Source organism: Poromitra crassiceps (genome assembly GCF_964638095.1).
Source record: "Poromitra crassiceps genome assembly, chromosome: 7".
NCBI classification, from domain to species: domain Eukaryota; kingdom Metazoa; phylum Chordata; class Actinopteri; order Beryciformes; family Melamphaidae; genus Poromitra; species Poromitra crassiceps.
Window position 1 is genome coordinate 6,864,031 of NC_139628.1, and position 14,675 is coordinate 6,878,705.

At 45.9% G+C, this 14,675-nt stretch overlaps 1 protein-coding gene across 1 annotated transcript; it reads left to right on the forward strand.

The window, feature by feature from the left end:
* Positions 1-2,123: 2,123 nt before the first annotated feature.
* Positions 2,124-3,920, forward strand: LOC310779968 (coiled-coil domain-containing protein 148-like; the record flags this gene model as incomplete). The annotated part of the gene is made up of 1 exon (XM_083640494.1): positions 2,124-3,920. One exon carries the CDS (start codon positions 2,124-2,126, stop codon positions 3,918-3,920), a length of 1,797 nt encoding a protein of 598 aa, XP_083496620.1.
* Between the last annotated feature and the right edge of the window lie 10,755 nt (positions 3,921-14,675).

The window sequence follows — 14,675 nt, forward strand, 5'->3', positions numbered from 1 at the left end:
TGATACAATAGAGCCAGCTCGTTCTTGTGCGTGTTCGGTGTTTACATAGTAATATCACACAATATTCTGTGGGCCTCGAGAAATCACTGAAAACGCTCTGAAAACTCTGGCACTGGGAGCATCCGTTCTCCAAAAGTGGCTGGCACTCAATGAGTTAAATTCACCATTGATTAGTTACTTTAACAGTTTATGATGTTCTATATGGTATCATTGTAATCCTTGACCATGAAAACATGGGGATAGACATCACCTTTTCTGTGTTATCATGTGTGGTTCAGGAGATATGATGCAAACTACATAATTCGCTTATGGCGGAATTAAAATGGCCACCACGAGGCTTAATTTCTGAAAATTTACGGGGCCCCAAACTATATGCGTACCAAGTTTCATGCTTTTATGAAAAAGTGAACATGATTTTCACACATCATCTGGACTAATACACAGAAATCAGGGTTTTGTCATTTATATGGGAGTAGGTTTTTGGCCCGTGTGTGGAGAACACACAGGGCCTTAGGTTCCCGTTTGTCGGGAATGACTTTGCTCACCACTTTGCATGCGGGTCCTGCACCTCTCTGCAGTCCGGTAGGTGGCGGTAATGCACCTCGAAGCTGGTCTTAGGAGGAACATTCTTAAAGTTTGAAATATCGAAATGCATGCTGAATGGTGTAGGATATGTATTGTGCTAGCTAGCTATAACACAATGTTGATCAAAATAACGCCTGGGAAACATGGGAATAATTAGGAGGAACATTCTGAAAGTTTGAAATATCGAAATACATGCTGAATGGTGTAGGCTATGTATTGTATGCCGAATTATTACAGACATCACATTTTACATATAAGGACTTGAAGTCTGGAGATTTGAAGGCTGCTGGCAGGGACTTGAAGGTTGTTAATTCTTCTATTCTTCCTCTTCTCGTCTGTTCCAGGGTTGGTCCATTTGGCATTCACTCAACATCAACATTTATATTAATTTACAGACATCTATCATTTTTATCCAACTGTGCCCATCACCACACAATGGAGAATGAGCTTGTCTGCATGCGATAGCCTACATGATGTCACATGATTTAGCACATTATACACAACAACACAATCTTTGGAGGCAATCTGTTTATTAGGATGCAAGCAATAATGAAGCAATCAAATAATATTCTCCGGTCATGAAAATCTACCATTGCACTGACAGATAAATGTTCAAATTCCTCGGCATAGTAAATTCGGCACATAGCGTTAATGGAATGGACCTGCAAGTATGCTAACGTTAGCTTAGCGCAAAGTACGTTATCTCGGTACATATCTCAACACAAAACACGGAAGGAGAGGGCAGAACAGACAGATACTGTGGATGGTCGATACGGTTTAGATCAATATCACGAATAGTCACAGGGGTCAGTTTTGAAACATACTAATGTATATCACAATATGGTTCATATAAGCAAAGTAAAATGTAGCAATCAAGTTATCATGTATTATAATTACCAGGCGATATGATGCCACTGAATAAACAACAAATGATTATTCTGACGTTTATCGCCCAGCCCTAGCCACTGTGTCAGTGGTTAGCGCTGTTGCCTCACAGCAAGAAGGTCCCGGGTTCGAACCCCGGTCCGTCCCAGGTCCTTTCTGTGTGGAGTTTGCATGTTCTCTCTGTGTGTGTGTGGGTTTCCTCTGGGTGCTCCGGTTTCCTCCCACCATCAAAGACATGTATGTTAGTGTTAATACTCCTGTCAGTGCTCCTGCAAGGCAATGGCTAAAGAACTGGAGTTGGTCCCCGGGCGCTGCACTGCGGCTCCCCACTGCTCCGAGTTCTAGGAAAGTTCCTAGTAGAGGATGCATAAAATGCAGAGGATGAATTTCCCCATGGGGATAAATAAAGGATAACTTCACTTTGGCCCTAAGTCGTAGGGCATACAGCTGCTACTCAAACCGTCTGGCCGGGCCGCAGCGGCCGCTGCTTGAGTGACACCACTGATGATACCATCACCGATGACATTGCAATTACTCGGAAGTGACACTGATGACATTGTGACATCAGCAGTGATGTCATAAATCACTGACGATGTCACTGTGTGTAGAATATATAATATACACCCCCACAATACACTACAAGTTTTGCAGTGATGAGTGGATCTCTGCGTGACTTTGTTACACACTACAGACCAGAGGATGTGGAGAAACTGGCCCTGCGTATGAGAGGCGGTCTTGGCAGCTCAAAGTACAAACCAGTTGAATATGAAAGACTACACGCCGCTCTGCAAGTCAAGCGTCAACAATCTGATGTCATCAGACAGAAGGTCCGGAGGACTGTGTGTGCAGCCAAGGCTACCAAGGACAGATCGGTACTCCGGCAGCACAGACAGGTGTGGAGCAGAGAGTACCTCAGGCTGGCAAAGGCTGAGGAAAAGGCCCAGAATGATTTGCATGATTTCCTATGGCAGATAAGGCCAAACAGCAGGACGGACACAGCCATCTTCTCACTTCAAGATTATGAGCAGGTCCTACAGAGGGAGCAAGAGGTGTTCAGGATTGACACTGTGGAGCCTGTTCACCATCTCAGGGATGACCTGTGCTTCCGACTGGGTGAAGTACATCAGAGACTCACTGCCCACACATCAAACTGGGAAGAAGTCCTACAACAGGTCAACTCTGTGAAAGAGCAGCAGGAGAACATCACTGAGACCCTTCACGCAGAGTACCTGGCCTTGGAGGAAGAGATCACAGCTCAAGGCATGGAGGACTATCTCACCAGTACTACAGACAATCTGGTGAATGTAGAGCAAGTTCCACAGGAGGTGTTGGAGTCAGACTGCCCCTATCCAGAGCTGATCGACTCCCTGGTTCAGGCCTTCCACCTCCTGTCAGAAAGGTACCAGAGCCGGCTGCAGAGTCTCCGAGAGCGCCTCAAAGCAATGGACCAGTTCTGTGGCTGGTGTGCAGATGATCACCTCCGCTTCCAGCTGACCGTGGGTCAGTATGCTCCTGACATGCCCAAGCGCATAACGCTGTACATGGACATGCTGCAAAAAGTCTTCCCTCATAAAACCAGACAGCAGCTGATGGAGCATGAACGTACCTGCGACTGGCAGCGCTTCAACCAGGCACAGCTGAGAGTGGTGACCCAGAGCTGGCAGCGAGACCACGGGGAGCTGCTGGCCAGAGCCCTGGCCACCCTGGAGGAAGCCAGGGATGCCCACCAGAAGGAACTGGAACTCCACAGAGGCCGGGAGCACCAGCAGAACATTTGCAAACATCTCAGAGACAAGCTGCAGCAGTGGCGTGCCCAGCAAGAGGAAGTGGCCAGGCTGGAGGCGGATGTAGCTGCCAGACGACAAGAGGAAGAGGAGGAGATGCTGAAGATTGAGCAGCAGAAGGAAGCAGCCATCAGGTCACAGCAGAAAGAAAAGTTGAGACAGTTTCATTTGAAGCAGCAGAGGAGCAGAGACATGCTGGAGAAACGGGATCAGGAGAGACTTGCCCAGCTGAGGAGCGTCATGGAAGAGCAGGCTCGGCGAGATAAGGAGAGGGTGCAGTTTCGGGATGAGATGCTGCAGCAGCGCAAGGCGGAGAGGGAGGCGCGGGAGCTGCAGCGCCAGAAGGAAGAGGAAGAGAGAGAGAATCGTCTGGAGGCGCTCAGAAATCAGGTTGCGGTGGTGGCCGAGGCAGACCCAGAGAGGATGATGGGAGATACAGAGGCCTGGAGGAACCGGCAGGGGGACAATCAAGAGTTTGAGCTCCAGAAACCCCTCTACAGTATTCACACGTACACAGACACACAGATTGTGGCCGACCCAAGAGTGCGGCTCGAGCAAGCTCTTCGGAGCGTGGGTGTCCTTCACACACAGTATGCCAAAGAGGTCCTGGCTGCCGTCAAGCCCCCCAAGCCTCCTCGACCAGACATGGTGTCCAACGCATTTTGACCAGGTCTTGTTTGGCGTCATCTTTTCAAATGAAACCCATGCACCCACATTCTATTATTGGCCGTTCCATCTTACATTTCAAGTTTGGCTTATATAAAACCATTTCTCCTGATTTGAAGGTGTAAAATCATTGTTCACTTTTTTCAGCTACTAGCAGAATACCCTATAGCCATCCCTGTGTGACTGGTCATTTATTCAGGCCTCGCTCACAGAGTTGGCATGCAGCCTCTCCTCTCTCTCCCCAGATGGTTTTCATAGTCCACTTCCCTGGCTGATTCCAACGGCGCTCATTTGTGTGCTGCTCCACTGTTCACTCATTTAGGACACTAATTAGCCATTGTTGCCCTAATTACCTAATTAAAAAAAGTCCAGCTCCGTTAGTTCACCCACATGGGTGCTCTTTACACTATCTGAAAGATTCAGGGCGATTGCACACAAAAGGGCATAGCCTTTGCCAAACACAATTTCTGCTCACTCTCACTCAAGGTTCAAGGTTGAAGGTTGAAGGTTGAAGGTTGAAGGTTCAAGGTTTTATTAGTCACATACACATTACAGGTAATGTGCAGTGAAATTAGGGCCGCAGCCACTCCAAGACTGTGCATTCTAAAACGAGACAACAGAGGGACAGACAGACAACACAGTATCACAGCACAACACAAGATGAAGAACTAGGATTTAAGATTAAAAGTCAGGTTAAAATGAGAAAAAGTAAAAAAGTTCACTGTACAGGCTTCGGCGATTCCTTATATGGAGCAACATTTGACCGTGGTGAAATAGATAAAATCACAGGCAGAGAGAGACTTTGCATTCCTATTATAGGATAAGCTAGGCTACCAAGCCACACAGTACATACATTATTATCATGTTATTATTGGTTTTCTATTCTATAGAGAAGTATCATGCAATCTCTTTGAGCTATGCTCAACATGTGTCAAAGAAAGAAAGAAAAATCCCAACGTCTTAATTTACCCCATAAACGTGCAAAAGCTTTCTAGACTTTCTGAGGAGGGAGAAAGTGGATGTTGCTATGGTTACTGATTAGTGAATCTCATTTAGTGCAGAGGGATGTGCACAGATTACAGAACAAGCATTACCACGCGTTAGCTAACTCCTCTTCTTCTTTTTGGCGAAAACTTAAACTTTATTTAAGTTTGAAACTTTCAACATAGGAACAAAACAAAAGGAAGACATCAGCGACAAAAAAACAAAACTAGCACCATTGTCTACCGATAGTCCTCAACACAGTCGGTACAGAAAAGTATCCACATCATCTTCCTCTGCGCCCTTGCCAAATTCTTTCCCATGAAGGGCCAAAACTCAAACTGGGTGGAGGGCCGAGGGCCAAAAATAAACATTGTGGAATTACATTAAAATGTATTGTGTTTTATAGAAAATTAACATTCTAAATCTAAAATAACATTTCAATAATAATAATCTACTTTTTATCTGTTTGGTAATTGTAATAATTTGCAATTGGTTATATATATTAAAAAAAAAACATCAACTTACAACTTTGTAATCAAGAGAGAAATTTGACTTAATTCACAACTTGAAAAATCCTCAAGGTACTTTGAAAATCAGCTTTATTGTCCATCTGTTGTAAACAATTTGCCATGACAATTTGCAGGGCTGCAATCTCAGGAGTGAACACAGTATCCGCAGCCACATTCAGACACTGTTTCACAACGTCACCACATGAAAAAAGCTCGTCCACCCTTTGCAATGCAGATATCTGATAACTTGCCCGAGTTGCATTCTGGATAAAAAAATCGGGGGGCGGGGGGGATCCAAATCCGTGGCGGACCAAAACAAACAGAGCGCGGGCCAAACTTGGCGGGACTCCACAGCAAACGCCAATACCAGCTTTACGTTGAATGAAACTGCAGAAACCTTCCCCACTTGTCATTGTACTTATCCTCATTCATGATGCTATAAGCTATCCTCTCAAAGGCCGCCGCCACCTTACCAATGCTGAGATCCAATCCTGAAAAGATCGGCTGTCTACAGCTTTCCACTTTCTAATTTTCATGTTTCTCAATCATAATACTTGTCTGAATCCAATGTGCTAGGGGTTTTACAAATTGGTCAAGGCCAGGGTTGAGAATTTATAGCCCAGGACAAAACTCATATTCTATCCCCGCTAGCTCTATGATGCATTCATGCACTCTAGACCATGACCTTTGAGCATGACCAAAGTGCATGGACCAAATCGCCCACCTCCCCGTCACATCTCCAACAATCTGGTGTATCTTTCAAACCCAGTCTGAAGAACCTGCTAGGGTACCAATAACAGCGATGGAAAATTTGGAACTGTATTCATCTTATCCTGATATCTGATATCCCTAGAGAGACTTGCTGGGTGGTCCCAATTATTTAATCCCACTCTCCTTCTTCAAAGGTAGTGCCACAGTCCCTTTCCCAGAGTGTTTTGAGAGCTGGAGTGGTTTTGCCACAGGATTTGTTTAGAAGCATAGAATAGTAGTGTGAGGCCGCTGTTGGTCTATACAGGGTCAGGCCCCAACATAAAGGCGACACAAGAGCAAGGTTGTAACAGGTATTACAGGTTCGGTTTATAAGTTCGAGTCTAGGGGCGAACAAATAGCACCGCAACTCTGTAACATGAAAGAAATATGGCTGTCATCAAAGAGAAATTAAAAGTGTGGCTCACCTGATACAGCTATCGTAGTCCGGCCCAGGTGTGGCGTTGAGGCCGTCCTCCCGAACAGCCCAGGCGAGTGAGGATGAGTGGAGATCAGCAACTCCACGCGTTATACAACTAAACACGCTGGTAAATAACGTGACAAAAAGAAAAGAGAGCGGGGACTCCGAGTGAGCGACTGTCTGACTCGTCTTCTGTGTAGATTTTCAATGAGAGAGCTAGCGCAGCTTCCGGGCTTATTAAATACTAGCTACGCTACGTCATTTCCTGAGCCAACCCCCTTTCTCTCAATGACAGCCATCAAAATATGAACAGATATAATATATCTGTTCATATTTTGATGAGTCTATATAAAGTGCCACAATATAATAAAATTATTGAAATCATGAATCATATCTACAGTATACCAATATTAAACAAGAGTATAACTGCACAAAAATCAAACCTACAGGTCAATATGAACTTGCTCTCTAACTACAACTACCCACGTGTCTTCAAGCTAGGCCTGATCTCAGGGTTCTGGTGGGCACTGGCTCTCCTTAGATCAGTGACAAGATATTCTGTGAAAACCCTGCAGGTACGCTACCACTCCAAAGTTTTGAGATACCACAATTCTCCTAATTTCAACCATTTTCCACATTTTAGAACAGTAAATAAAATAAATACATTGCTAGCATTTAACTCATTGAGTGCCAATGACGTCGATCGGCGTCAAAGCGAATAGTAACGTAGAGTGCCAATGACGTCGATCGGCGTCAAATGCGTTTTTTGACGGTGGGACGTGGATCAAAGCCTCATGCATCTCCTGTACAAATATTGGAGCTATTGAAGGTGTATAACCTATTTTACGGACCCATTAGGTGGCGACAGTGCTCTCCAGATTAGAGAAAGGTGAGGAAAAACACCAGAAGAAGCCCCGTGATGAAACGGAAATCGATGCTGGAGCCAGAGCCGTATAGATTGCTCTGGTTGGAGCTAACGTTAGCTGCGAACAGCAGTCAATCCGCTCCCACAACTCAGCCCCTCTGTCTCTGCTGCATAGTTTCTCCACACGATTAGCCGCCAGAAAAGCAGCACCCGACGCCGAAGGGCCAAACCATTCTCAGCAGTCTGGTTCGGCTTTTCGGTGTCGCGCTGGGAGCCGCCGCACAAAAACGGAGCGCTCCGAAAATAGACGCTGGGTGCGTGTTAGGCTGTGTGTTAGTGTGGGAAGGAGTTTGCAGCTGAGGGGGGGGGAGAGGGGGGTGGGGCACGCAGGGCACCACACAACTACACCACGTCACTACATCAGAAAATATTAGCTTCAGAGTCAGTGAATGTGCTTGAAATGCTTCATTTCACAAAAGGCTGATTATCTCAGCTTTAAATTTGAAACGTCTGTTTTTGGTGAAAACAACCTATCTTCTCCGGCTGATAACTAAAGAACGGAAAATGGTATCAATAAACTTTTTTTTGCTGATGATACAATAGAGTCTCCTCGTTCTTTGTGCGTGTTCGGTGTTTACATAGTAATATCACACAATATTCTGTGGGCCTTGAGAAATCACTGAAAACGCTCTGAAACTCTGGTACTCCGTCCATTCTCCAAAAGTGGCTGGCACTCAATGAGTTAAGCAGAAGACTTTAGATGAAAACGGCTTTAAGATAATGAAAAACGGTAGATTCAATGTGTCAATTTTTTTGACTGGTAGTCAACTTGCTATCTGCAACTACATTTCACACAGGCTTCATACTGGATATGTTTTCCTGATGTCATGTAAAAGCATTCTAAGTGGTCCATTTATGTGCTGGTTTCCACGCCAGTAAGTCAATTACATCCAGGTGATCTTTCAACATACTTTCTGTGCGGTTCCCTCTTAGTCTCCAGATTGTTGACTTGCAAACCCCCCAAAGTCTCTCCAGGTTCTGTGTATGTGCACCAGTAACAGGGTCAACAAAAAATTCTCGATAGTTGATGGTCAGGTGATTGTACCCTTCGTACTGAAGACGGCGGTAAGACCTCCATCCAAATTGCAATGATTTTATTTTATTGTATTTTATGGCACTTTAGACTTTTAGTCTTGTCAGTAACTGTTTACTATCCCATGCCCTATGCCTGATGATGCAGGCTAGTATATAATGTAGTCTCTTGTGCTGCTGCCTGGCCTGTCATCAGATATGGTATTTAAGGTGCTACTGTAAATGGTTTCAATCTGCGTGATCCTTTACACCTAAAAGCTCTTGTCAGTATCTATAAATCTGTTCTGTAATGTTTTAAAAAGTGGTCCATTAAAAAGGAGATATTTCTACTTGTGTTGACTCTGTTCTTCTACCACTGAATGGGAATAGACATTTGAATCACAGACCTAACAAACGTTCAAGGTGTAACCATATACCGAATGGTGTCTGTTAATTGTAGTAGTTTTGTGTTGTAGTCGACTTACTAACTATGAAGAGGAGGCAACTTTAGATTAGGGAACCTGTTTGGGTTAATAAGTGTCAAACTACTAGTGAATTAGTTATGAATAAGACCTCACTTTAGATTGGGGAACATATTCTGAGTTATAAAGACTTAGTTTGGAGTTAATTGGACACTAGTAACACTTGTAGTTTTGTGTTTTCTTAAATGGGAATAGACCATATTTATTAAGAGTTATTAACAAAGAATAACTATTCTTGTGGTATTACCACCTTATAATGCCCATACTGAGCAAAGCCTATTAAGGTCATAATGCATGCACAACAACTTGCTTATTTACTATCAATAAGCAGTAATTAGGAGGTTATTGAGGGAAAACTCGTAGTTAATGGCCTACTAGTTGTCGAATATGATCATGCAGAATAGGCCATTAATAAGTGCTTTATAATGGCTAATAAACAGCTAATATGCTACTAATATGCATGCTAATAAGCAGCTAGTTAGTGGTTAATAAGTGTACCTTAACACGTTCACTGCCGTGGACGAGATCTCTCGTCAAGCAGAAACCAACGCTTGACTGCGGTGGACGAGATATCTCGTCAAAAAAAAAAAAAAAAAATTTGACGGTGGGACGTGGATCAACGCCCCCCACGTCTCCTATAAAAATATGGGAGCCACCGAACGTGTACAACCCATTCCACCGACCCACTAAGTGGCGACAGTGCTCTCCAGACTAGAAAAAGCCGAGCCAAAACTGCAGGGGAACGCGCGAGGAAACCATTCTCATACTGTAAAATGGATTGGCGAAAACGCTTTCGCTTTCGCGCTGAGAGCTGGCGGTGGGGGATTGCAAATTTGCATAATAGATTATGGGTGCAACACACTTTGAAACACCGGCAGAAAGCCCACAATCGCACGCAGCTTCATTCCAGCTGAGCTCACAACCGAAACGAACGAGCCCCATGCAGACTCGCCCAAAGAGCAGCCGCCAGCAGCCAGGCAGCACAGACAGGCAGAGCCTCGCTTGTACCGCTGCAGCCACGGAGGGAGGAGAACACACACGGAGGGAGGAGTTTGAAGGAGAGGGGGGTTTCCTGCTGCTATGGAGGAAATTACTGTTCAAAACTATTGTTTAGATGTCTGACGTCTTACGCCAAAAATAAATGGTTAAAGTGACTGTTCTATCGAATTTCACAAAAAGCCATTTATCTCAGCTTAAATTTTCAGACGCTGAAACCATGCTGTATTCAACTGCTAATGTCTACATAACTACTAACTCTACAAACTAACTCTTTTAGACAGAGAAAGCACACATTCTATTAGTTCTTTTGAGATATTTTGTGTTCACAAAATCTTAGCAGAAAATAATCCTCGGCTCTTGAAAGATGAGCCAGAATCCTCAAAAAAAAACCTTGGCAGAAGCTACCTACAGTAAAAAAGAAAACTGCTGGCAGTGAATGTGTTAAAATAAAGTGTTACCTATATAATATATACACCCTGAGGGTGATTACAGTAGCCTTAGCCCTGAGTTAAACAGGGACTGAAGGAAGGAGAGGATAGGACTGATGTCACAGCACTAATAGCCCTTGGTGCACCAGTTTTCAAAGCACCAGCACTTCACACTGTAAATGACGATAGTGGATGGCACACCATGATGTCCGCTAAGCCATGCCTTAAGGCTCAATTATGCTCAACATTAAATACGGAAAAGGATGTAGCCTTCTGTCCGTACGTAGCGTCCATTTCGTGCAGAATTGTGGTTTTCTGAAAGCTTACGGATACGAACGAAACTGAAGAGTTGACACACACGTGAACCACACACATACTGACACATTTGACTCTACCGCCCACTAGTGGATACATTGCTTAACATGACACCAACATGAAAGACGCAGACATACACAGAAGTATGTGGGCAGTGACGGTTACATTGTTTGAAAGGGACTGATTTCTTTATTTTCATTAGTCTGTCCCTTTCAGGAACCAGACGGCCATAGCGAGTGCCGCTGTACGGCCGTTGGTGCCCCTGGTCAGGTTGTTCATCTCGACGATCCAGGAGACGTGATCCACCTCAGAGAGAGGTTTTCTCCATCGTAACGGCAGACAGAGAGACACTCCGAACAGCCCCAAGTCGTGGAGGAAGCCAGCAGCTTAGTTGGAATATTTTTTTCAAAATATTCCACCGTCTGTCACCCTGGCACCTGGCGGAGCATATCATTTCCTGAATACAGTTAGATGATGTTACTGTTGACATTGTGACGTTATGATCTCACAGATGATCTCACTGTCATATTAAAGCTAAGACTCAGCTTGAATATGGGGCGGCTGTGGCTCAGGAGGTAGAGCGGGTCGTCCACCAATGAGAAGGTTGGAGGTTCGTTCCCCGGCTCCTCTAGTCCGCATGTCGAAGTGTCCTTGGGCAAGACACTGAACCCCAAATTGCTCACGATGGCTGTGCCAGCACCCTGCGTGGCACCTGTCCGCCTTCGGTGTGTGAATGGGTGAATGTAGGCACATTGTAAAGCGCTTTGGATAAAAGCGCTATATAAATGCAGTCCATTTACCATTTACTCAGCTCTGCCAGTTTCACGCGGTCGGTCACATTGTAGTACCAGTGAGCGAGCTCTCAGGTTTTCCCATGACGAGGAAGTAATCCTGAAAGCTGTAGTTCCTCGAATGGCCACTTGAGGGCAGGACTCAGAAGTCCCGTCATTCCAGTTCACCCCATGTTAAAATGCCCCACTTTGTAAAAGTGATTACGCATCTTTACAGCCTAGACCGAAACGCGGTTTTGGTCTATATAGCTAATCTCACCTTTTCATAACAACTGTAGGGGTCATGTCTTGTATAACTCGCCTGTTTGGAGTAAAATAGATCATATAAAATGGGACGATTGACAGGGACCAATAGCAGGCGGAGCTGCAGCTCTGGGAAACCCCCATCTCACGTGAGCTGCGCAAGGACCCCAAGATGGCAAAAGACAACACTTTTCTGCAAAAGGTGAATCTAAAAAAATTGGGATGGGTTTGACCATATTATTTAGGTCACTGTGTAGTACCAGTATCTGAAACTTCTGCTTCTGATGAAGCATCACCTTCAGAAGATCCTTCTTCTTCTTCTTCTTCCTCTTCATCATCATCATCTTCTTCTTCTTCTTCCTCTTCTTCTTCTTCTTCTTCTTCTTCTTCTTCCTCCTCTTCTTCTGATTCAGAAACATCTGCAGTGGTGGCACCACCGGTGGTGTCGGTGGCATCTGTGTTGGGCTGGTCAGTACTCGAAGCTGGTTCAAGAGCCATGGTGGGCAAACTGTCAGAAACTTCATCGTCATCATCGCTGTCGGGAACCGGGCTTAATGGTACAGGCTTTTGGCCCTTACCTTGACTCAGCTCTGGCTTGTCCCGGGGTCTGGCGCGGTCGTCTTTTGGTTTCCCCCTCTTGTTGAGTTGCAGGCCACTTGGCTCCTCCGGCAGCTCTTTGTCTGTTGCGGTCTTCGGGCGCAGATCTTGGCCCTTAACTTGACTCGGCTCTGGCTTGTCTTGGTCTCTGGATCGATCAGCGCCATCTCTCGGTGCCCGCCCCTCGTTTTTGAGTCGCGGACCACTTGGCTCCTCCTCCGCCAGCTCCGTGTCTGTTACTGTCCTTGATGGTGGAGGTTGGCCCTTACCTTGACTCAGCTCTGGCTTGTCCCGCTCTCTGGGTAGATCCACACCGTGTCTCGGTGCCCCCCCCTTGTTGTCGAGTCGCAGGGTACTTCCCTCCTGCGGCAGCTCCTTGTCTGTTACAGACCTCCCGCGCAGAGTCTTGCCCTTACCTTGATTGATCTCTGACTTGTGGGGTCGACCTCTGGGTCGATCCAAGCCATCTCTCGCTACTGGGCCTCCCTCATGTGTGTCTGGTCGATCCAAGACATCTCTCGCTACTGGGCCTCCCTTGCGCTTGTCTGGTCGATCCAAGACATCTCTCGCTACTGCGACTACCTCGCGCTTGTCTGGTCGATCCAAGCCATCTCTCGCTACTGCGACTACCTCGCGCTTGTCTGGTCGATCCAAGCCATCTCTCGCTACTGCGACTACCTCGCGCTTGTCTGGTCGATCCAAGACATCTCTCGCTACTGCGACTCCCTCATGTGTGTCTGGTCGATCCAAGCCATCTCTCGCTACTGGGCCTCCCTTGCGCTTGTCTGGTCGATCCAAGACATCTCTCGCTACTGCGACTCCCTCATGTCTGTCTGGTCGATCCAAGACATCTCTCGCTACTGGGTCTCTCTCATGTGTGTCTGGTCGATCCAAGACATCTCTCGCTACTGGGCCTCCCTTGCGCTTGTCTGGTCGATCCATATCTCTCGCTACTGCGACTACCTCACGCTTGTCTGGTCGATCCAAGCCATCTCTCGCTACTGGGCCTCCCTCGTGCCTGTCTGGTCGATCCAAGACATCTCTCGCTACTGCGCCTCCCTCACGTCTGTCTGATGAGATGTTCTTGGTCTTTGTATGATGCTTGATCTCGCCAGGTAAAAGGTCCGGCAGCAGCCAGCAGCGACAGCAGCACTGACAGCAGTTGCAAAGTGTGCAGTGGAGTTCTCTGCAAGCTTCGCAGCGGCAAGCTCTGCAATGTCTGTATGGATACATGTTGAAGATGATATTACTATAGATAGATGTGCACAAACTACCGGCCCCACTTATAGCCTCAACAGGGAAGGATTTATGACATCACTGATTATCTCATATATATCATATATATCTATAGATATTGTGACATCACTGACAGGATCTTGGGTGAAGGAAGTCGTGGGGGAGGGAGGAAGATAACAGGGACAGAATGTAGGGAAACAGTGGATGGATAAATCCAGAAGGAGGCGGTAATGCAACATAAAGGATGCAAACTTGCCATAAAACACTACAGAAGAAGACTGACTAAACAGTTACATCAGTGCTATAACATCACTGATGATGTCACAATGTCAACAGTGACATCATCAGTGATGTCATTGATGATTTCACAATAGTCAACAGTCACATCATCAGTGATGTCATAAATCACTCAGTAAACCCATGTCAAATGATGATGTAACTTATGCATAGACATGGGACATCATCACACATCAATGACCCAGGCGCGCCCACCCAACCTGAGTTTTGAAAATGAACGACTCTGTCAGTCATTCAATTGTTCCCGACCTCAAAACAGCAGCAGGGGCTGCGAAGTGGCACAGACTATATTATGTAATATGCGGAGTGCAGCGATTCAACGTAGTAGTTGAGTCTGGGGAGAAACTATGCACGTAGCAGCGTGAGCTGTGATTGGTTTACTTCTGTGGGGACATACAGACAGACGGATGGACAAACCCTCTTCTTGACGACTCAGCCTGCTGGCCACGACATTCATGCACACAGGAAAAATGTGGGAAACAAATCAAATAATCAGAGGAAAAGTGAATCTTGAATCTTGAAGTGGTGAATATCAGCACCCACTCCCGTCTGATGCTTAAGCGACACGGGTGTGGAGGAGTCCACCTAATAGCAGGGACTTTATTACAGAAGTAACAAAAAACTGTCCAGTCCGAACTCGAGTACTACAACACTGGGCTCCTGCATTACTTGGCTTGTTGGCGGAGGCTAAGCAGGTCTGCCTGTGGTTACTCCTTGGATGGAAAGTGGTGTTGGATGACCCCTTGGATGACCCGTAGGATGTGCTCTTC